Source organism: Salvelinus alpinus, chromosome 22, assembly GCF_045679555.1.
Source record: "Salvelinus alpinus chromosome 22, SLU_Salpinus.1, whole genome shotgun sequence".
Classification (NCBI taxonomy): Eukaryota; Metazoa; Chordata; class Actinopteri; order Salmoniformes; family Salmonidae; genus Salvelinus; species Salvelinus alpinus.
Window position 1 is genome coordinate 46,537,197 of NC_092107.1, and position 23,485 is coordinate 46,560,681.

A 23,485-nucleotide genomic window follows, 5' to 3' on the forward strand; every position below is an offset into this window, starting at 1 on the left:
GTCCAGAGACTACTCAAGATAAGGAAACATATGTAAACATGTAAAATGGCCGAACTATCCCTCTGAGAATCCGTTGTTTTACAATGCCTGGTGTTTACTTGTTGTTCTTTGATGGTAAAACCTGAGCAGCCTTCTTGTATTTCACACTCTTTCTATAACAAAAATACTCTCACACACACTTACATTGCCTCTGAGGACGTAGTTAGAGTCGGTGGTGATGTCTCGGGCCAGTCCGAAGTCACAGATCTTGGCTACTCTACCCTGAGTCAGCAGAATGTTCCTGGCTGCTAGGTCTCTGTGGATACACTACACACACACACACACACACATTTAGTAAAGAATCAGCCATATACAGAAATAACTACATAGAAGACAGAAACACAGACAGCAGCAACAACACCTGTCTCTAACTCAGTGGAGACCTGTCATTCAGGGCAGAGCTCCACTTGTTTAGCTACAAAATACAAAATAAAAAAACACAAAAAGTTGCCTGTTTTTCATTTTATTCCGTGTCACATATCAGTTTGCAAACAACGTAAAAAAAAATGTAATAAACAAATCCTTTAGTTAATAAAAGCAGCATACAAACATGGTCTCTTTCTTGGCAGAATTCATGCCAACGGAAGCCGTACCAAAATAAAAATTTAAAATAATGTATTTTTCGTCTCTGTATTTCATCATTTTCCATCATCTCTCCAGAGACTGAATGTATCTCACAGGAGAAAGCGTCCGAGTGAGCGAAACAGCGCCCCTCTGTCTCTCTATGTGTGGGCAATCTATCTGATGCTGTGTGGTCAAAAAGAGTATGACAATGTTGCCGCCCGTAGCATTGAAAGCAACGGAAGCCAGCGAGCATTTGGCCTCCCTTTTGATAAAAAGAAAAAGTATAAAATAATAGTCAATCAGCGTTGAGCTAAACTGTGAATGATCCTGGCACACCAAAAACGTGTCAAGGGAAGCCAGTTTGGATTTGGCTTCACTCCTATCAGATCCCATTCATACGTCATTGACAGAAACAACTTGAATTGTTGCATCTCGTTGTGTTGTTGTCCTCTGGTGGCTAGTTAGTTAAAATGGTCCCTTTCCTAAATTAGCCATGGATGGAGATGGAGATTTGGACTTGTGGTTTTACTTAATTCTCCATACTGGCTAATGATTATAACGGCGATTCTGATCCAACCATTAATACATACATTGGTGTGCCCCTGGCCTGAGAGGATGGAAGTTCAACATGTAGCTAGATGTAGAAGGCTAATGTTAACTAGCTAACGTTGTCCATGAAAGGAAGTTAGGCTAGCGAGCAAGCATTTTAGCCATGTAGCCTAGGACAACAAACAAGAAAAGCGTGTACTGTATGACAGAGTGATAGACCGTTTTGTCAACATGAAAGAGGAGGATGTCATCTGGCGTAGGGTGGGTCAACATGTTTTTTCTACTTGCACGAATGCGCACGCACGCACGCACACACACACACACACACACACACACACCCACACCACACAAACACACACACACACACACACACCCACACCACACACACCACACACCCACACACACACAGAAATCAGAACCACGGACAGCCACATCATATTTAGCTTACGTTGATTGAACTAAATAGTTTTTTGGTATCTTTTAGTTGTCGCTGTATGAGACTAAGCAGAGGTGATTTGATGATGTTGAAATGTTGAAGTTGAAATGGTGCTGGAATAGTGGAGGCAGCTCCTGTTTTCTTTGTGACTTGCGGTAACTCTCTGTGGTTCTACATCAATAGTTGTTTAATGGTCCAAAAATGTCAGAAACATTACCTTGACCCTGCTTTAGGTCATGTAACTGTCTGTTACATGTAATATGTTTTGTGGAATTCACCTGACAGAGTTTGCTCTGTGGTTTTATGATGTAAGAAAGGTGTGGTTGAATTTCTTATTGACTCGTCCCTGAGGCCTGTATATCACTGTGTCAAGGCATATGAACTAACAGGTTATAGAGCAAACAACGTAATTAACACACAGGTTGTTATATGGCTTTTTGTTTCTGGCTTCCCCAGTGATTTGACTCAGGCACTGCTACTGATTCTTGAACAAGGCAGCTCCAAAATGCAGGTGTTTGCATCCTAGCTCAGCGCTTTCTGTGGTGGAGGGGCAGCCAGCCAAAATACAGAGCGTAGGGGTTGGTAATCTTCTCTAGTTGCGCTGTGATTGGCTCAGTGTTCTGTCACTCATGGGGACAGTCACCGCAGAATCTACAGGGAGAGCTAGGCAGTTCAATCCCCCTTGGGTGTTGCCATAGATTTACATTAGAAGTGCCCGTCCAATCGGGGCCTCAATCACTATTTTGCTTCCCCTGCCTGCTATTCAGTGGAGATGGTGTGTGGTCCAAGTCTGGGTTTAAGGATTTAATAAAATATCTGTCTGAAAGGGTCGATTTTCCAAGCTTAAAAAGGTGATGAGTGAGACGCTTACAGAGGCTACAACAAAACATGCTAACATGCTAACATGCTAACATGGGCTCACCATTACCAATGACAAGGGCGAGCGTGTTAGCATGCTAGCGTGTTAGTGTAACCGATGTGAAATGGCTAGCTAGTTTGCGTGGTGTGCGTTGACATCACTCAGTGACATCACTCGCTCTGAGACCCAAGGACCGCGGCTTTTGTGGAGCGATGGGTAACGATGCTTCGTGGGTGACTGTTGTTGATGTGTGCAGAGGGTCCCTGGTTCGAGCCCAGGTTGGGGCGAGGAGAGGGACGGAAGCTAAACTGTTACATTGATGCTGTTGACCCAGATCACTGGTTGCTGCGGAAAAGGAGGAGGTTAAAAGGGGGGTGAGTGTAACCGGCGTGGAATGGCTAGCTAGTTAGCAGTGTGCGCGCTAAAAGCGTTTCAATCGGTGACGTCATTCGCTCTGAGACCTTCAAATAGTTGTTCCCCTTGCTCTGCATGTGCCGCGGCTTTTGTGTAGCGATGGGTAACAATGCTTCGAGGGTGGCTGTTGTCGATGTGTGCAGAGGGTCCCTGGTTCGAGCCCAGGTAGTGGCGAGGAGAGGGACGGAATCTATACTGTTACATTAGCATGTTAGCATATTACCATGTTAGCATGTTAGAGTATTACCATGTTAGCATGTTAGCGTGTTTACATGTTAGCATATTACCATGTTAGCATGTTTGAGTATTCCCATGTTAGCGTGTTTACATGTTAGCGTGTTAGCATGTTAACATGTTTTGTTGTAGCCTCTGTAAGCTTCTCTCTCATCATTATTCATGGTTTTTCTTATTAATCCAGGTATTATCAGGATTAATTTAGAAAACGTTCAGAAACTTGTTTTATTCTTACCTCAATAGAAAATGTCACAAGACATTATTCACCAGTCAGTTCTGGTTGGGAAAAACAGAACCCAAACAGAACCCAAAACAGAACACAAACAGAATCCAAAGAGAACCCAAACAGAACCCAAAGAGTTTGTAGAGTTACTCTTGATGTAGTCATAGCATAGCAAGGAATATGGGACCAAATACCAAAACGTTTCACTACTTTCATACACTCATTAATCTAGAGATTCACATACTTGTTCCCACAAAGAACTGGAATGTGGGATCAATTTGCTCCATGAAGGAGTTAAAAACTACAATAGTTTGTGTGTTTAAATCAGGTTGATCTATTGTTAGGATGAAGATCTGATCACATGTTTAGAGATCAAACAGAGAAACAGAAAAGGCTGAAGGGGACACAGACTTTCTCTCAGCACTGTAGATTTCTACAGACAAACTACAAACCACTTTTCAACTGTGTGTGTGTGTGTGTGTGTGTGTGTGTGTGTGTGTGTGTGTATATGTGTGTGTGTGTATATTCCTCAGAGCCTTACATTCTTAGAGGTGATGTACTCCATGCCCTTAGCCACCTGGTAGGAGAAGCTCAGTAGATCCTCTGTGTCCACAGACAACTCATCTATACTCAGACACCCCTTATCATCTAGAGAGAGGGAGAGAGAGAGAGAGGAAGAGAGAGAGAGAGAGAGGAAGAGAGAGAGAGGAAGAGAGGGGAGAGAAAAGAGAGGGGGTGAGAAAGGGGAGAGGGAGAGAGAGGAAAAGGGGGGAGAGAAAGAGGAAGAGGGTAGGAGAGAGAGGGAGGGGGCAGAGAGGGGAGAGAGGAGGAGAGAGATGGAGAGAAGGGAGAAAGAAAGATATTTAGCAATCTATTAATGTTAAATGTTAATATTAAATATGAAATGTTTCTGGATGAATCAACATGAGGTTTTGATTAAACCAAGAAGTGCAGGGAATCATGTGAGAGGACTACACTATGGATTTATACAGGATTATGGTGCATGGTGGGAAATGTAGTTTTACCTGACTGGGAGGATGTTCTGTCTGTCTCAGACGAACGCATAGGCATGTAACTGCTACCGTTCCCATCTCTAAACACACACACACACACACGCGCGCGCAGACACACACACATGCAGACACACACACACACATAAAGAGAGCGAAATGAAACACAGACATATTATAATGAGTAAAGTACAACACACACACACAGACACAGACACACACACACACAGACACACACACACACACACACACACACATAAAGAGAGAGAAATGAAACACAGACATATTATAATGAGTAAAGTACAACACACACACACACACACATATACACACACACACACACACACACACACACACAAAGACACACACAGACACACACACATATACACACACACACACACACACACACACACACACACACACACACACACACACAGACACAGACACACACACACAGACACACACACATATACACACACATATATACACACATATACACACACACAAAGACACACACAGACACACACAGACACACACACACACACACATATACACACACAGACACACACACATATACACACACAGACACACACAGACACACACACACACACACACACACACACATATACACACACACACACACCTCTGTGGTTCTCGGGGGTTGTTGATGTTGCGGTAGTACCCATCAGCAGTCTGGGCGCTGAAGAACGTCTCTCTCTTCCTACGCAGAAAGTTCAGCAGATCTCCATAGCAACAGTACTCTGTGATCACCAGCGTCGGCCCTGACAGGAAATAAGTCATCTGGGTAAGAGTTCAAACAGCAGGACGGGACCACAAACTGTCATACGACTCCTTCCACCAGAACACCTTCATATAAACTCTAAACTTTGAAGTTTATAAAGAAAGCTCAAATTGATTATTGTTTACGAAGCAAATTAAGTGAGTAGATGCCTAAATGTAGGTTCTATGTGGACTAAATTCAGAAACTCTGTTCACTGAATGTGCTTTCCAACGAGTCCAGGAATAGGCTTAATCTGGTAAAACGCCCCTTAATCTGGATCTGGTAAAACGCCCCTTAATCTGGATCTGGTTAAACGCCCCTTAATCTGGATCTGGTAAAACATCCCTTAATCTGGATCTGGTAAAACGTCCCTTAATCTGGATCTGGTAAAACATCCCTTAATCTGGATCTGGTAAAACATCCCTTACTCTGGATCTGGTAAAACACCCCTTAATCTGGATCTGGTAAAACATCCCTTAATCTGGATCTGGTAAAACACCCCTTAATCTGGATCTGGTAAAACACCCCTTAATCTGGATCTGGTAAAACATCCCTTAATCTGGATCTGGTAAAACACCCCTTAATCTGGATCTGGTAAAACACCCCTTAATCTGGTAAAACATCCCTTAATCTGGATCTGGTAAAACATCCCTTAATATGGATCTGGCAAAACACCCCTTAATCTGATTCTGGTAAAACATCCTTTAATGGAAATCTCTTACTTAATGCTCAACTGGAAAGTGTGGAGTTATTGTAGGATATCTCGGAGAACCAGTTAGTATGACTACTGTGGACCCTCTGACCTTTGCCATAGAGTCGATGACCTCTCACCTCCCACAGTGCAAGCTCCCAGCAGGTTGACGATGTTGACGTGGTTGCCTAGGTAACTGAGAACCTTCAGCTCCGACATCAGAGCCTCCTTCTCGGTGGAGTGGGCGCTCGCTGCGGTGACATCATCGTTACATCGTTGCAATGACATCATCTTAATGACATCGTCATAGCTTTAAATATGATGATGAAGAAGAAGATGCAAGGGACACACAGACACACACACACACACACACACACACACACACACACAGACACACAGACACACACACACACATACATACACACACACAGCTACTCACGTTTGAGCATCTTGACAGCGACAGTCATTACGGTATCAGCAGAACAGAGTCCATAGGCTGTAGCTCTCACCACCTTACCAAAGGCCCCTGAACCCAGGGTCTTACCTAAACACACACACACACATTTCACATTTCACCACCTTACCAAAGGCCCCTGAACCCAGGTCTTACCTAAACACACACACACTTCACAACCTTACCAAAGGCCCCTGAACCCAGAGTCTTACCTAAACACACACACACACATTTCAGCTGGTTTAAAATCTCCCTGACATTACGGCAGCTGGATGACTTGTAGCGAGTCCTTCTGTGTGTGTCAGTGTTGGGGGTTATACAGTAATAACACAACTTGTTTTGCGGTAACTAGTCATTTGAGTAATTATATTACAGTTACTGATCAAAGATAAGTTGGAGTTACTTTTGTTATCATTCCCTTTCTATTACAGCTGTTGAAGTCGATATATTGTCGGGGGTGTGTTCCAAAGACCCTCCCCATTATTGATTAAGGGGACCTTAAGATTCGTATGTTTTGCTGCAGGCCTTATAATAAGATACTGTTGCTATGTGTCTAAAAACTCTGCCACTCTTCGTTGTACAAGCCATCTATATTAGTCTTTGTGGTTAAGCTCTGGCTGTTGTGAGAGTGTGCTTGAAGGCTGGGTCTGAGTCAGACCGAAACTAGATAAAGAGAAGTAACCACTGTCTGGTTTTGACATGTTGACATTGTGTGACAGTGGACAGCTGGATGACTTGTAATGTGTGTGTCAGTGTTTGGGGGTTATACAGTAATAATATCCCTTTTTGCGGTAACTAGTCATTTGAGTAATTATATTACAGTTACTGATTAAAGATAAGTTGTTGTTACTTTTGTTATCATTCTCTTTCTATTACAGCTGTTGATATCAATATATACACCCCCCCACCCACCCCCACCCACCCCCACCCGCCCGCCCCAGATTCAAATGGTTTTCGTCCTCTCACCAAGTTCCTGTTTACACACGCTAGTACTAACAGCTTTAGTGAGGCAGATGAAACACGGCAGATGAAACAAGGCAGAAGAGACGAAAACACTGAGTTTCTCAGAGAGGAAGTAATTCCCATTACTTTGATCTGGAGGGACAACGTGACCAGAATATAACTGGAACATGTCAACTGTCCAGGAGGGAAACAACTCTCCACTGCTACAATCACAACTTCCAATCTCTTGAAGCAACAAGACAAGAGTCGTAGCGAAAACCGACCACTGAAGATGACTGTAGGCCTACCTCACCCGGTTCATGACCACTGCTGCTACTGAAGATGACTGTAGGCCTACCTCACCCGGTTCATGACCACTGCTGCTACTGAAGATGACTGTAGGCCTACCTCACCCGGTTCATGACCACTGCTGCTACTGAAGATGACTGTAGGCCTACCTCACCCGGTTCATGACCACTGCTGCTACTGAAGATGACTGTAGGCCTACCTCACCCGGTTCATGACCACTGCTGCTACTGAAGATGACTGTAGGCCTACCTCACCCAAACAACCAAGGCTTGATTTGAATCGTTCAGGAGGACAGGCTGTAATCCAGCGAGAGATTAACCTGTTTATAGCTGGGTATGTAGTATTTTGTCTTTGTATTTATTAAGGATCCTCATTAGCTGCTGCCAAGGCAGAGGTATGTAGTAGAGGTATGTAGTAGAGGTATGTAATAGAGGTATGTAGTAGAGGTATGTAATAGAGGTACGTAGTAGAGGTACGTAATAGAGGTATGTAATAGAGGTATGTAATACAGGTACGTAATAGAGGTATGTAGTAGAGGTATGTAGTAGAGGTATGCAGTAGAGGTATGCAGTAGCGGTATGCAGTAGAGGTATGCAGTAGAGGTATGCAGTAGAGGTATGCAGTAGAGGTACGTAGTAGAGGTACGTAATAAAGATACGTAGTAGAGGTATGTAGTAGAGGTATGTAGTAGAGGTATGTAATAGAGGTATGCAGTAGAGGCATGTAGTAGAGGCAGTGGAGACAGCTGAGGACAGCTCATAATAATGGCTCAAATGGAGCAAATGGAATGGTATTTGATACCATTCCACCAATACCGCTCCAGCCATAACTACGAGCCTGTCCTCCCCAATTAAGGTGCCACCAACCTCCGGTGACTAGATTGTGCGTCTGTCATTATTAGGCTACTTGTGTTGGTGTATATGTAACCGATGTGAAATGGCTAGCTAGGTAGCAGGCTGCGCGCTAATAGCGTTTCAATCGGTGACGTCACTCGCTTTGAGACCTTGAAGTAGTGGTTCCCCTTGCTCTGCAAGGGCCGCGGCTTTTGTGGAGCGATGGGTAACGATGCTTCGTGGGTGACTGTTGTTGATGTGTGCAGAGGGTCCCTGGTTCGCGCCCGGGTCGGGGGAACGGACTAAAGTTATACTGTTACATATAGGCCTATGTAATGTAGGTAATATACTATTTTTAAAATTTTATTAAATTGTAACTACCCCAACACCTGTGTGTGTGTGTGTGTGTGTGTGTGTGTGTGTGTGTGTGTGTGTGTGTGTGTGTGTGTGTGTGTGTGTGTGTGTGTGTGTGTGTGTGTGTGTGTGTGTGTGTGTGTGTGTGTGTGTGTGTGTGTGACATGCTCGTACCAAAGCGTAGTTTCTGCCGGGGAAATTCCCACTTGGGGTCATAGGGCAGCTGGGTGGGGTCGATGTAGATGTAGTTGTTGCCGTGGATACTGTCAATCACCTTCCACTGAATCTGGAACTTGGGCTTCTGTTGGAGCGGGGGTCAATGATCAATACATTTAATAACGTGATGAAGTCAGGGATAATCAACAAGGGGATATGTCTTCTTTCGAAAAATAATGAACGACGACGTAGAAGGTGTTCCACCGACGCGCTACCGGAACTGACCTTCCACCGAGTTACATTATTTTCCAGAGAACGCATAGAAACCCGAGTTGATTATCCCTTTCATACCATGGCTATAATTTAACACATTTGGCATGAAAAATGTGTTAATTTGCAGGTAGAAATGTTTTCAACATACACTGAAGTAGCTAGCAAGTTTACTAGATCGCTACAGTAGTTGCCGTGGTAACCAAACAAACAGACTGGTTAGTTTATCTAACCAAACCATCAGTCTTAGCTTGCTTTTATGAAAATCAAATTAAAACAATACCAATACTGTTTTCAATTCGACTTTTGTTTTAAAAAGCAGCATGTAATTATAGAACATGTAATTATGAACTTGCCATTGAATTCTACCGTGCTGATATACCGTGCGTTATAGGGAAATAATACACGCTCTAGAATTAACTTCAGAAACGAGTATTTAACAAAACCATGGTATAATCACATATAATCATCTGGAATTTGGGTTTCTGTTGGGAGGGGGGATCAATATTGATATTGATCAATAATAAATACATTAGAGAACATGATTAAAATATAATACATTTACCAAAAATAAGGTGTTAAACATGAGGGGATCAATAACATGATGACCAATCAGCCAGCCAGTCAATCAGCCAGCCAGCCAGCCAGTCAATCAGCCAGTCAGTCAGTCAGCCAGCCAGCCAGTCAATCAGCCAGCCAGCCAGTCAGCCAGTAAGCCAGTCAGCCAGCCAATCAGTCAGTCAGCCAGCCAGCCAGCCAGCCAGTCAGTCAGTCAGTCAGTCAGTCAATCAGCCAGCCAGTCAGTCAGCTAGTCAGCCAGTTAGCCAGCCAGCCAGTCAGCCAGTCAGTTAGCCAGCCAGCCAGTCAGTCAGCCAGTCAGTTAGCCAGCCAGCCAGCCAGTCAGTCTATAACAGGGTACAGTACCTGAAGGTATTTGTAGAGGAGAACCACCAGTCTGATGCTCAGTATTACAGCTGTAACAACCACACCAGTCAGCCAGTCAGCCAGTCAGCCAGCCAGCCAGCCAGCCAGCCAGTCAGCCAGTCTATAACAGGGTACAGTACCTGAAGGTATTTGTAGAGGAGAACCACCAGTGTGATGCTCAGTATTACAGCTGTAACAACCACACCAGTCAGCAGGGGGGTGAAGAGCTTATGGGGCACGGTGCGCTCTGTATGGACACACACACACACACACACACACACACATACACACACACACACCACACACACACACACACACACACGTATAAACACACACACACACACACACACACACACACACACACATATAAACACACACACACACACACACACACACACACACACACACACACATATAAACACACACACACACACACACACGTATAAACACACACGTATAAACACACACACACACGTATAAACACACACACACACACACACACGTATAAACACACACACACACACACACACACGTATAAACACACACACACACACACACACACACACACACACACGTATAAACACACACACACACACACACACACACACACACACACACACACACACACACACACACACACACACACACACACACACACACACACACACGTATAAACATTAGAACACACACACAACACGTACTCTATATAACCTGAGTATACATTAAGAACACCTTCCTAGTATTGAGTTGCAGACTGTCTGTTTTTACATGATGAACAGAGGCACTGTCTTATTGTGGTGTGAGCTGCAGTCCCACCGGCCACACAGAGAGGAGACAGCAGTGTTATGTTTATGTGAGATTACATTAGATTAGTGTCCATGTCTAATTCAAGACCTGCACACTCAACATTCTGTAATCCCACTCAATATGGCCCTACATCCACACACTCCTGTCCACTACAGAGACTGAGTGTGTGTGTGTATGTCCAGTGTGTGTGTGTGTGTGTGTGTGTGTTATATCTCACCGCTGATGGAGAACAGTGTGTAAGCCTGCTCGCCCTGCACGGTCGCTACACACTCCAACGTGTGGTAGTGTGTGTGTGTGTCTCCCTTCGTGACGTTCAGTCGGCTCTCCACCTCGCTGCTGCCGAAGGCCGAGTCTGATACCGTTACCGTGGCAACCTCACGCTGCTCCCATTGGCTGGCGTTGGTCAGGTGGGAACACCTGGGGGGGGGGGGGGGAGTGGTTAGTGAATTGATTAATGTCACTGATTGGCCAGAGATTCACCTGGTGTCCCAGGTCTGACTCAATCCCTGAAGAATGAAAACAAGCCACATTTGAGAAAGGGTGGTGCACAGAATCACACATGGAAACTAAACACACTGTTAGGGTGCTCTTACACTGTACACATGGAAACTAAACACACTGTTAGGGTGCTCTTACACTGCACACATGGAAACTAAACAACACTGTTAGGGTGCTCTTACACTGCACACATGGAAACTACACAACACTGTTAGGGTGCTCTTACACTGCACACATGGAAACTAAACAACACTGTTAGGGTGCTCTTACACTGCACACATGGAAACTAAACAACACTGTTAGGGTGCTCTTACACTGCACACATGGAAACTAAACAACACTGTTAGGGTGCTCTTACACTGTACACATGGAAACTAAACAACACACTGTTAGGGTGCTCTTACACTGTACACATGGAAACTAAACAACACACTGTTAGGGTGCTCTTACACTGTACACATGGAAACTAAACAACACTGTTAGGGTGCTCTTACACTGTACACATGGAAACTAAACAACACTGTTAGGGTGCTCTTACACTGTACACATGGAAACTAAACACACTGTTAGGGTGCTCTTACACTGCACACATGGAAACTAAACAACACACTGTTAGGGTGCTCTTACACTGCACACATGGAAACTAAACAACACACTGTTAGGGTGCTCTTACACTGTACACATGGAAACTAAACAACACTGTTAGGGTGCTCTTACACTGCACACATGGAAACTAAACAACACTGTTAGGGTGCTCTTACACTGCACACATGGAAACTAAACACACTGTTAGGGTGCTCTTACACTGCACACATGGAAACTAAACAACACTGTTAGGGTGCTCTTACACTGTACACATGGAAACTAAACACACTGTTAGGGTGCTCTTACACTGCACACATGGAAACTAAACAACACTGTTAGGGTGCTCTTACACTGCACACATGGAAACTAAACACACTGTTAGGGTGCTCTTACACTGCACACATGGAAACTAAACAACACACTGTTAGGGTGCTCTTACACTGCACACATGGAAACTAAACAACACACTGTTAGGGTGCTCTTACACTGTACACATGGAAACTAAACAACACTGTTAGGGTGCTCTTACACTGTACACATGGAAACTAAACAACACTGTTAGGGTGCTCTTACACTGTACACATGGAAACTAAACAACACACTGTTAGGGTGCTCTTACACTGTACACATGGAAACTAAACAACACTGTTAGGGTGCTCTTACACTGCACACATGGAAACTAAACAACACTGTTAGGGTGCTCTTACACTGCACACATGGAAACTAAACACACTGTTAGGGTGCTCTTACACTGCACACATGGAAACTAAACAACACTGTTAGGGTGCTCTTACACTGCACACATGGAAACTAAACAACACTGTTAGGGTGCTCTTACACTGCACACATGGAAACTAAACACACTGTTAGGGTGCTCTTACACTGTACACATGGAAACTAAACAACACACTGTTAGGGTGCTCTTACACTGTACACATGGAAACTAAACAACACACTGTTAGGGTGCTCTTACACTGTACACATGGAAACTACACAACACTGTTAGGGTGCTCTTACACTGCACACATGGAAACTAAACAACACTGTTAGGGTGCTCTTACACTGTACACATGGAAACTACACAACACTGTTAGGGTGCTCTTACACTGCACACATGGAAACTAAACAACACTGTTAGGGTGCTCTTACACTGCACACATGGAAACTAAACAACACACTGTTAGGGTGCTCTTACACTGTACACATGGAAACTAAACAACACTGTTAGGGTGCTCTTACACTGCACACATGGAAACTAAACACACTGTTAGGGTGCTCTTACACTGTACACATGGAAAGACTCAAAACACCACGATTGTGTCATGAAACCATTAAAAGTAGCCTACTGCACCTAACTAAGAGATCTGGTGTGTGGAGGGGGTTGTAATGGAAACCCAATGTCACCTAACCAGAGAGATCTGGTGTGTGGAGGGGGTTGTAATGGAAACCCAATGTCACCTAACCAGAGAGATCTGGTGTGTGGAGGGGGTTGTAATGGAAACCCAATGTCACCTAACAAGAGATCTGGTGTGTGGAGGGGGTTAGAATGGAAAACCCAAAGTCAGTATTATGATACACAGAAAGTGTTTTAAAACAGAAAATAAGTACTCTGAAACACCCAAACAATCAAATGGTTAAGAAATGCTAATGGTTTATAGCCTAAATATTGATTGGTGATAAGAGCATATTGAGAATATTTATTGTGGAAATTCACCTTCATTTCTTCAGTGTTTTATTTAGACAGATTAAAAAACAGGAAGTGACAGAGAAGGAATGACAGTGTGACAGGTGGAAGTGGGTATGGACACAGTGTTGTATTCATGTTTAAAGGAAGGAAAGTCTATTTCTATATGAGTATTAAGCAGCTTTGTTGAGGTGTAATGGAGCGTGATGAACGGATATCAAAAACGTCCGGGAAAATGACGTTCAATGAGGAGACCACCCTCTACCACATTTCCAACTTTTAATGGAAGAGGTAAATACATTATCTTCCAATGCTTGCTGTTAAACATCTAGTTAATGCTGGTGGATTTGGCACTGTGCTCAACAATGGTCAGATACATACTGTATATCACGTGTCAAAATCATTCCACAGAGGGCTGAATGTCTGCTGGTATGGAACTCCCCTCGCCTGGTTGTCTAGGTCTTAATTGTGTAACGTCTGCTTCCACCTCACACTCCCATACACGTAGATCCCCTGAACGCAGCTCCCTTTCCCTTTCCAGCCCCTCACAGCTCACACTCTCACACACATAGACCCCCCCCCCCTGAACGCAGATCCCTTACCAGCTCACACTCTCACACACATAGACCCCCCCCCCTGAACGCAGATCCCTTACCAGCTCACACTCTCACACACATAGACCCCCCCCCTGAACGCAGCTCACACTCGCACACGCATAGATCCCCCCCCCTGAACGCAGCTCACACTCTCACACACATAGATCACCCCCCCCCCCTGAACACAGCTCACTCTCCAGATCCCAATCACCTGAATTCTGATCACCTGTTCACGCACCTGTATGTCATTATCACACACTATTTAGTTCAGTTCTTTGCACCTCATCACTGTGAGGTATTGTTTGTTTTGTGACACACTTCTATTCGGAGCTCTGTTTTTCCCTGTAATTTAATCCTCCCGTGTATGATAGTTTTTGCCTCACTAACGACGCCTTTTGCCTATTCCCTGCCTGTACTTTAACCGATCGGATTTCCTGTTATCAACCTATTGCCTGATCTCCCGGACGACGTTACTAGCCTTTTCCCTGCCTGTACTGTTTCCCTTTTGGACCCCCTGTGTATGACCTTCTGCCTGCCCCTGGACCCAGCTACCTGCCTCCTCCTGTTGTCCTTTACATTAAACACCTGCTGTGTCCTGCGCTTGAAACCAGCTCTCTGTCTCCCCTCGTGTTCATTACAAATTGAAAGGAAAAAGCAAAAATCTGAGTTTGACACATCTGTTGTAGATCAATGTTAAACATTAAAATCCACCAGAAGAAGGTGTCTAAATGCTGTATTAGACAGGAAGAAGGTATCTGATTTGAAACACCAAAATAGTGTTTTCAACCTTTTCCGGTTTTGCTCCCAGTCCCTGGAAAGGTGTCGCACAACAGTTGATTAAGCCGTGTTACAACACACCCATGTCATGTTTCAAAACATCTCAGGATGATGGGTTTCAATACTTCAGCAAAGTTCAAGTTTCTTCTCCTTCGAGTTGGTGGCAGCTCAGTTGCCACTAGTTTTGGTGTTACAAAAGTACATGATTTTGACATTGCAGTTAGCTATGCATTGTAGCTATGCTTTTAAACAACTGTTTAGGTTACTTGTTCACTCTCACATCTCTGTATATGTTACTTACTGGGGTACTTGGGATGTCAATGCAATTTAGCATCACACGCAGAAATTACAGTAGTGACTATGGCTGTGTGTCATTGTCCCGTACCGTGTGTGGGGGAGTTCACAGTATGGCTGTGTGTGTTATTGTCCCGTACCGTGTGTGGGGGAGTTCCCAGTATGGCTGTGTGTGTTATTGTCCCGTACCGTGTGTGGGGGAGTTCCCAGTATGGCTGTGTGTGTTATTGTCCCGTACCGTGTGTGGGGGAGTTCACAGTATGGCTGTGTGTGTTATTGTCCCGTACCGTGTGTGGGGGAGTTCACAGTATGGCTGTGTGTTATTGTCCCGTACCGTGTGTGGGGGAGTTCCCAGTATGGCTGTGTGTTATTGTCCCGTACCGTGTGTGGGGGAGTTCACAGTATGGCTGTGTGTTATTGTCCCGTACCGTGTGTGGGGGAGTTCACAGTAGAACCAGGTGATTTTAGGGGCCGGGTAACCGGCGGCAACGCAGCGCACCTGTCCATCAACTGGTCCCTCCTGGGAAATGATGACAGGCTTACCTGAGAGAGAGAGAGAGAGAGAGAGAGAGAGAGAGAGAGAGAGACAGAGAGACAGACAGACAGAGACAGAGAGAGCGTTTACTGTAAGCATTCAAAATGGTGTGAAAAAGGATGTGAAAACACATCATGCAAAAACAACCAACCAGAACGTACTGTTCACATAGACAGGGAATGATTGATTGACAGAGGCATCCTCATGATTGGCTTGGAAGGTGTAAATCCCGCCCTCTGACCCATGGACCCTCACCAAACGCAGTTCACTGACGGACCTAACACAGAAAGAGAGAGGACTTTTTTTTTGTGTTAATTTCACTTTTATTTATTGAAATGGAATTGAGAGAGTTGGAAACAGTCAAGGAAATGTGTTTGTGTTTGGGGGAGGAGGGGGGTTATGATTTACAAGAACAGCATGTTATAATGAAAGTGGAAGTTTCCATGACATAGATTGAGATTTAGAGGGGGTTCCCAGGCTGTTGACACAGTGCATACATTCATCTGTTCAGGGAGGTGTTTGAGTCAAGAGAAATTTCCTATAAAAGTACCTATAAAACGATCTATGAAAGTACCTATAAAACGGAACAGAGCTAAGCACAGACAAACTCCTAGAGGAAAACCTGCTTCAGTCTGCTTTACACCAGACACTGAGAGAGGAATTCACCTTTCAGCAGGACAATAACCTACAACACAAAGCCAAATCTACACTGGAGTTGCTTCCCCAGAAGACAGTGAATGTTTCTGAGTGGTCAAGTTACAGTTTTGAAAATCTATGGCAAGACGTGAAAATGGCTGTCTAGCCATGATCCCCAACATCTTGACAGAGCTTGAAGAATTATGAAAATAATTAATGGGCTAATATTGCGCAATACAGGTGTGTAAAGCTCAGAGATTTACCCAAGATGCACAGCTGTAATGGCTGCCAAGGTGTTTCTAACATGTATTGACTCAGGGAGATGAATACTTATGGAACAACTATATTTTCGGAATTTAATTTATATCAATCTAAAATAAATATATATATTCTTCCACTTTGACATTTTACAGAGTATTTTGTTTAGATCATTGACAAAAATGTACAATTAAATCAATTTTAATCCCACTTTGTAAACACCATAAAATGTGAAGAAATCCAAGGGGTATGAATACTTTTGTAAGGCTCTGTATATATGCTGCTTTTGCTGGTTGGGCCTTATATTTTGGGGGGACTTTCGGTTACTCTATGAATCTCTAGATAAGTCTATTATAGAAGACAGAAGACATCGATCACGTGGTTTACAAGAAATAAGCCGGTTGCTGGCTTGATCTATTTCCACAATTCCCCGGCACGTGTAAATATCATACTTCAATTCGTTTGAGTGCCTTGTTGTATTATAGTTTTGCAAAATTATTTTCTATTTTTATTAATTGAGCTTTTATTTGTGTGCTGTTTTATTCACTTAAATGCATTGTGGGTAGTGAACCTGAAATTAAGCATTTTGTTGCACTGTGTACTCCCATCATGCGTAGGCTATATGACAAATACACTAACTAATAACAAAAGTTCACAGTTCCACAGAAACCATAGCTCTTCTCATAAGGGCTATATTGAAATGTCTCGATATGGTTTTGGTTTCGCTCTGTGGGCGCTGTAGGTGTTATCGAGACTGCTACATAAGGAGCCGCAAGAGACACGATAACAGAAACACGTCCCTCGCTCTACTGCTGCGGTCAAAACAAAACTGACTGCAGTTGGTCCAGCGGATGATGAAAGAGGAGAGGTTTGATAATCCCATTTACAGCAGCTGCAATGGTCCAATGGGCTCCACCGAAGGAGACCGGGAATCCTTACGGACACCGTGCAACCGAACTCACCTCTCAGGTAAGTAAAAACACCCAAACGTATAGTAGGGACGTCTAACGTTCAGCCTGCTGCACAGACCCTATAGACCCTCTACTATCGTCATAAATTAATATATTTAATTAGGGACAGTAGTCTATGCGTTTTTCTTACTACATTACCCATCATTTTTACCTCAGATTGTTGATGTTAGTATGTGTATATGTAACAGTATAACTTTAAACCGTCCCCTCGCCCCGATACGGGCGCGAACCAGGGACCCTCTGCACACATCAGCACACATCAACAACTGACACCCACGAAGCGTCGTTACCCATCGCTCCACAAAAGCCGCGGCCCTTGCAGAGCAAGGTGCAACACTACTTCTAGGTTTCAGAGCAAGTGACGTAACTGATTGAAATGCTACTAGCGCGTACCCGCTAACTAGCTAGCCATTTCACATCCGTTACATATAGTCAACACGATGACAGTTGATCAATTGCTTAAAACGGATCAATATATTTGGTTTTGTACTGTTGATTTAGCGCTAGGGGTCGCAGCTATTACTTTCTTTCTCAAATGGCGCGGATAATTCGGGCAAGCCTATTTTGGTGATTTCTGGTAAATCCAAATCCATCAATCACATCACGTTTTTACACTCATTCAGCGGTGTTTACCCGAATAAGTACAATACCATTAGAAATGAATGTTGAAAGTTCAATTAATATTTTAAAAAATGCTGTTGTTGCTTCCTGTTGACAACACATTGATAAATAGCCCAGTGTCAAAACAGTTTTAAAGTGTCCAAATCAACAACCAATACGCAGAAACAGTTTGTGATATATCGAAAACCTAAAAATGTACCATCTACGCAACAATAGTATAGAAAAGATGGACTATTATAAAGAGTTCAGAGTTCAAAACGCCACCATGACGCGCATCGATGAGAATACACAGGAAATTAAGAGATGAAGCAGGAATCCAAATAGTGGGGTTTTATTGCGCGAAATCACAGGAACACGCGGGGTGGAAAGGTAACAGGATAATGTTGTGGTTTACTGGGGAAATACAAGCGAGATCAATATGTTAACATTCAAGCATGACTGACAAGTGCAAAAGGGATAAATAACTGAAAAGTATCAAATAAACAGGACAAACTGTGTTTTACATGCTGGACTGGCAGGAAACTGTACTTAAGTCATATAAACTTTAACATCAACTGAAAATTATGTTAATAGCTACACCTGTCATTCAATAACAAAAGGTACTCGTCAATCACACACAACATGGAAATGAACCCCTGTTGTTAAAAAACCCTGTTGTTTTGCCAACTGGTAATAAAATCACTAATTGATTAAGGGAGGAAATATACACTGTTAAAATTACCACAGCTCCAAAAACCAAACGATCCTGGGAATAATGTGTACATCACTGGTTAGAGGACAGTTTGGAGAAGACACATTTACAGATACATTTTGAAGTGTTGCATTTTGATTCAAGTGGGTGGGCAACGTGGTATGTGCAAAGCAACACTGTTTCGATATCACGCTGAAATCAATAGAACAAGGGGCAAATATTTGGGATGTAGCGCTGTTTAAACTAACACTAATTAAAGGCCACGTTGAAACTTGGAATAACCCATAACCGCGGGAAGTAGGGGTGCTGAAACGCCACCTGTAAAATCATAATAAAAAATATATACATTTTTAAAAAACGATTAAAAAAACAACAACTTTTTTCCCGAAAAGTAGTGCACTGGGCCTTTACTAGTCCTGTATTAGTGGACCGGTATAGCCCTCTGTAGCGAAGGGCAAAAAATATATATATATTAAATCTCAGTCCCCCTCACCCCAAAACGACTTCCTGGCTACTATGGTATAACCCTATACATTGTTGGTTAGAGGAATGGCGGATGTTGATTTCGAGGGGGCTGCCATCACGGAAAAAGGGAACCAAACACTTTTTATTTGAGTTAACTTCAACAAATCACGACCCGCCATAGGATATCAACACTGTCACCAACGTTACTAGCCAACTAAGCAGGGCTGTTATTTGATATGTTTGGGTTGACTTGCTCATATCAAGCAACAGCCAGTTTGTGTAACTGTAAAAATAAACAACTAGTGGACTCGTTTTATGAATGCTTGGATAGTGAAACTGAAATAGATTGGTAGCTAGTTGGTGAGGCTTTTGATTTATTTGCCAATTAATTAACCTGAAATTCCCAAGTTGTTCGGTGCTCATGCTGGCGAGCAAGCTAAACAGACGGCTCGGCAGCGCATCAGTTTGACGTTACACATCCAAGAAGGCTCAACCAATCACCCGACCTAACTCATAAATATTAATGACTTTGCCTCCGGCTGTCCTACGAAAGGAAATTTCCCATAGTTGTTACATGGAGGATTTAGCAACGATAACAATCAGCGGGGTAGCAAGCGAGCACGCCCATTTTTCAACAGTTGTTACCACAGAATTTGAACATATTTTATGGAAAATAGATGATGTATGTTTATGAACGCTGCACCAGGCTTCATTGTTGACAATATGACTGAGCGTCAAAGATTACCGTTCGATTTGAGCAGGGCGCGCCTCCCGCAACGGTTTCGCCCGTCACATTTACGGGCCATAGTCCGGTTCAACCCGGGGCAGCTTAATCGAATTCCCTCGTTGAAAACATGTATACATATTCCATTGGTTAGTACAAAGTAATATGTGTGACTATATAACACGTTATTGGTCAGTCTATGTTAAAAACAATTGGTCAGATTTCCCCAACTCACTTAACCAATCACATCATGTTTGGTTTTTGTATTCCCCACTGTGATTGGTCCCTCAGGCTTTTAACAATAAAAAATAAACAAGCTATTTTATCAACTTCCACTGTTCTCCAACAGTTGAATTTAATCTTCACTTCAACTTTCAACATTACTACATGCATTGAAACAATCAATTGTGTGTTTGTGTGTCCACCTCAGGTTCTACATGCTTAAGAAGACACCACATACTACTGCTGTGTGTGGTCGTAGTGGGGTGTACTGTGGCTGTCATAAGTCTGTTTGCCCAGAAACACAATCAAATTGCACAGAGACAGCAGTCAAATAATGAAACCTGTTTGGCAGAGAGAGAAGAGATCAAGACTCTGAAATCAGAGAACTACCGCGTTCTACTAAATATGATTTTAAAGCAGGGTAAGTTCAGCTCTTTCAGTATTTGTATATAATTTTTCACAGCACCACACCTAAACCTCCTACCACAAAACCATCTCTCCTTTGTAGCTTTGTCGATAGTTTGTCAAGTATTGTATTTCAGAAAAAAGATTTCTGCCTTTTATTTGATCATAATCACATGAACTTGAACTATATGACTACTGTATATTATACTGTTACCTGCAGTATAATAATTGTATTTCATGATCAGTTGTTTATTTAAAAAAATAATTTGTCATGTTTGTTTTGCTATATTTGTGACAAACAAGTCTTCTGCTCCCTATCTAATCTTCTACTCTCTATCTAATCCTCTACTCTCTACTCTGTATCTAATCTTCTTCTCTGTATCTACTCTGTATCTAATCTTCTGCTCTGTATCTACTCTGTATCTAATCTTCTGCTCTGTATCTACTCTGTATCTAATCTTCTACTCTCTAACCTCTGTATCTAATCTTCTTCTCTGTATCTAATCTCTGTATCTAATCTTCTTCTCTGTATCTAATCTCTGTATCTAATCTTCTGCTCTGTATCTAATCTTCTGCTCTGTATCTAATCTGTCTCCAGAAGGATGGAAGCATATAAACTCCAGTTTGTACTACATCTCTACTGAGATGAAGTCCTGGGATGAGAGCAGACCTTACTGCCAAAGGAAGGGATTGGACCTGGTGATCATAAACAGCGAAGAGGAACAGGTGTGTGTGTGTGTGTGTGTGTGTGTGTGTGTGTGTGTGTGTGTGTGTGTGTGTGTGTGTGTGTGTGTGTGTGTGTGTGTGTGTGTGTGTGTGTGTGTGTGTGTGTGTGTGTGTGTGTGTGTGTGTGTGTGTGTGCGTGCCTGCAATGTGTGACTGAGCTTCAGTCAGAGATATCAAATTATAAGAGGCCAAATATGGAGGGGAGAAAAAAAGTATGATTCTACCATTTATGTTATTCTACATCAATAGGCCTTTCTCCTTGAAGTGGTCAGTGCAAAGAAATTGGAGGGAGTCTGGATTGATTTTTCTCTTAACAACACAAAGGAGATATCAACACGGTAAGAGATTTCACCATCGATGGAGAAGTATGACGGAGATTTGAACATTTAGGGCATGAAGGAATGTTTGTGATAATTCCCTGTTCCTTCTCATAGGGTGAAGAGAGGTGTGGGGTCAGAAGGCGGACAGGAAGAGGACTGTGCTAAGCTTACGGTCTATGAGACACCTGCAGTGAGAGAAGTAACTGGTCGACAATGTGGGACACAAAAATACTGTATTTGTGAAAAATACCTGATGTCAAATACCATGTAAGCAAGAGAAAACGTGAACTTGTTCTTGTGAAAGGATTATACTTGGTTTTAATGGAGGGAACAACTGCTAGATTCAACTCCTCTTGCTGTGACATCCCACAAACACCTAGGGCCATTTCACCCCCTCCATGTTGTCTCAACTGTGCTCTTGCTTCGTGCACAGTCTCCTCAGTCACCTAGGTGACAGAGTTGAGCCCCCCTCATTTTCCAAGAAGCAGCTGTTAGTCATTCCAGTTAGCCTGGTGAGGGTTTTACCCTGAAATACACATCTGCACCATATAGTAAGAAAAGTTCAAAGGGGAGTTTTCTGTGGTTGGGACCCCCCCTGCATTGTTCCAATACGCAAAAGCACTTTCAGTCAATAAGCTTTCTCAGTGTGAGATCCTCGATTTTAGCCAGAGTCAATGGGCAGATTGATTAAAAACATTTTTTTTTTTTTTAAATAAACATAAATATTTCACATGAATTTCACGTAAAAACAACATTTAGTAAAACATTGTGTTTAGATGAGGAGGCTGATTGTCCTTCAGAAACTCAAGTCAACGGTAAAGGAGTGACAGGTTACACAGCTCCCGAAGGACAATCAGCCTCCATCTATACACAATGTTTGACTAAATGTTGTTTTTTGTTTACATGAAATGTAAAACAAAATATATTTTTTAAATCAATCTGCCCATTGACTTCAGTTGAAAACTAGCTAACTGGCTAAATCTGGCACACAAACTGCAATGTTGATTCATGTTAAATTAAATTAAATGTAGTTCGTGCTACAAGGGTAGGAAACCCTGGTGGGCTGCATTTAGCCAATCACAGGGCTGAGATATATTTTATGAATCCCTGTTATATTCCAGGCACAGGGTTACCTACCCCCTGTTCTATGTACAGAAGAGAATGTGCAATATTATAAAGGAATACCAGTTTTATTTTTTTACATTTTTCATATAGTAAATAAAAATCCTTTATTCTAATTCTTTACGATACTATTGTCCCGTGACACCAAAAGTCTGAATGTGATTTAATATTGGGGCGGCAGGTAACCTAGTGGTTGGACTAGGAACTGAAAGGTTGCAAGAGCGAATCCCTGAGCTGACAAGGTACAAACCTGTTGTTCTGCCCCTGGACAAGGCAGTTAACCCACTGTTCCTAGGCCGTCATTGTAAATAAGAATTTGTTCTTAACTGACTTGCCTGGTTAAATAAAATGTACATTTTTAAAAAATAAATATGAATGTCAACATGTTGTGATTTGTTTCTAATAACATAAAGAAATGTAGGATAAGGTTATGTAAAACACAGAAATGTAACATGTTCTTGTGAAAGGATTAGCTACAATGTATTTTATGGGAGGGGGAAAACTAT

The 23,485-nt window shown here is 42.8% G+C and overlaps 2 protein-coding genes across 8 annotated transcripts in view; one reads left to right on the plus strand and one right to left on the minus strand.

The window, feature by feature from the left end:
- LOC139549550 (mast/stem cell growth factor receptor kita-like) overlaps positions 1–23,485 on the minus strand; it is a 37,315-nt gene that overhangs the window by 7,519 nt on the left and 6,311 nt on the right. The window contains exons 3-14 of one of the 2 annotated variants that reach the window (XM_071360162.1): positions 15,980–16,095; positions 15,712–15,826; positions 11,067–11,266; positions 10,183–10,289; positions 8,867–8,993; positions 6,435–6,466; positions 6,240–6,312; positions 5,941–6,051; positions 4,972–5,110; positions 4,344–4,411; positions 3,860–3,966; positions 184–306 (exon numbers count right to left, since the gene is read on the minus strand). In XM_071360162.1, coding sequence (XP_071216263.1) covers positions 184–306; positions 3,860–3,966; positions 4,344–4,411; positions 4,972–5,110; positions 5,941–6,051; positions 6,240–6,312; positions 6,435–6,466; positions 8,867–8,993; positions 10,183–10,289; positions 11,067–11,266; positions 15,712–15,826; positions 15,980–16,095 — 1,318 coding nt within the window. Of the gene's footprint in view, positions 1–183; positions 307–3,859; positions 3,967–4,343; positions 4,412–4,971; positions 5,111–5,940; positions 6,052–6,239; positions 6,345–6,434; positions 6,467–8,866; positions 8,994–10,182; positions 10,290–11,066; positions 11,267–15,711; positions 15,827–15,979; positions 16,096–23,485 lie in introns of both variants that reach the window. The other variant, XM_071360161.1, reaches the window with a different exon arrangement.
- Positions 7,498–23,349, plus strand: LOC139549551 (C-type lectin domain family 4 member F-like). Of its 6 annotated transcripts, none has more exons than XM_071360163.1 (5): positions 7,498–7,838; positions 17,455–17,681; positions 21,410–21,537; positions 21,787–21,875; positions 21,972–23,349. In XM_071360163.1, exons 2-5 carry the CDS (start codon positions 17,564–17,566, stop codon positions 22,126–22,128), a joined length of 492 nt encoding a protein of 163 aa, XP_071216264.1. In that variant the 5' UTR covers positions 7,498–7,838; positions 17,455–17,563; the 3' UTR covers positions 22,129–23,349. The 6 variants fall into 6 exon arrangements, 2 of the variants coding, with proteins under 2 accessions (XP_071216264.1, XP_071216265.1); XM_071360164.1 differs by having other exon boundaries at positions 21,413–21,537; XR_011669904.1 differs by lacking the exon at positions 17,455–17,681 and adding an exon at positions 20,615–20,827 and having other exon boundaries at positions 7,822–7,838.

Excerpts from the sequence above, each read along its gene's own strand:
- LOC139549551 (XM_071360163.1), top strand. The coding sequence starts at position 17,564 with ATGATGAAAGAGGAGAGGTTTGATAATCCCATTTACAGCAGCTGCAAT. Across the intron at positions 17,682-21,409 it reads CAACCGAACTCACCTCTCAG|AAGGATGGAAGCATATAAAC; the intron begins GTAAGTAAAAAC and ends ATCTGTCTCCAG. Across the intron at positions 21,876-21,971 it reads ACAAAGGAGATATCAACACG|GGTGAAGAGAGGTGTGGGGT; the intron begins GTAAGAGATTTC and ends TCCTTCTCATAG.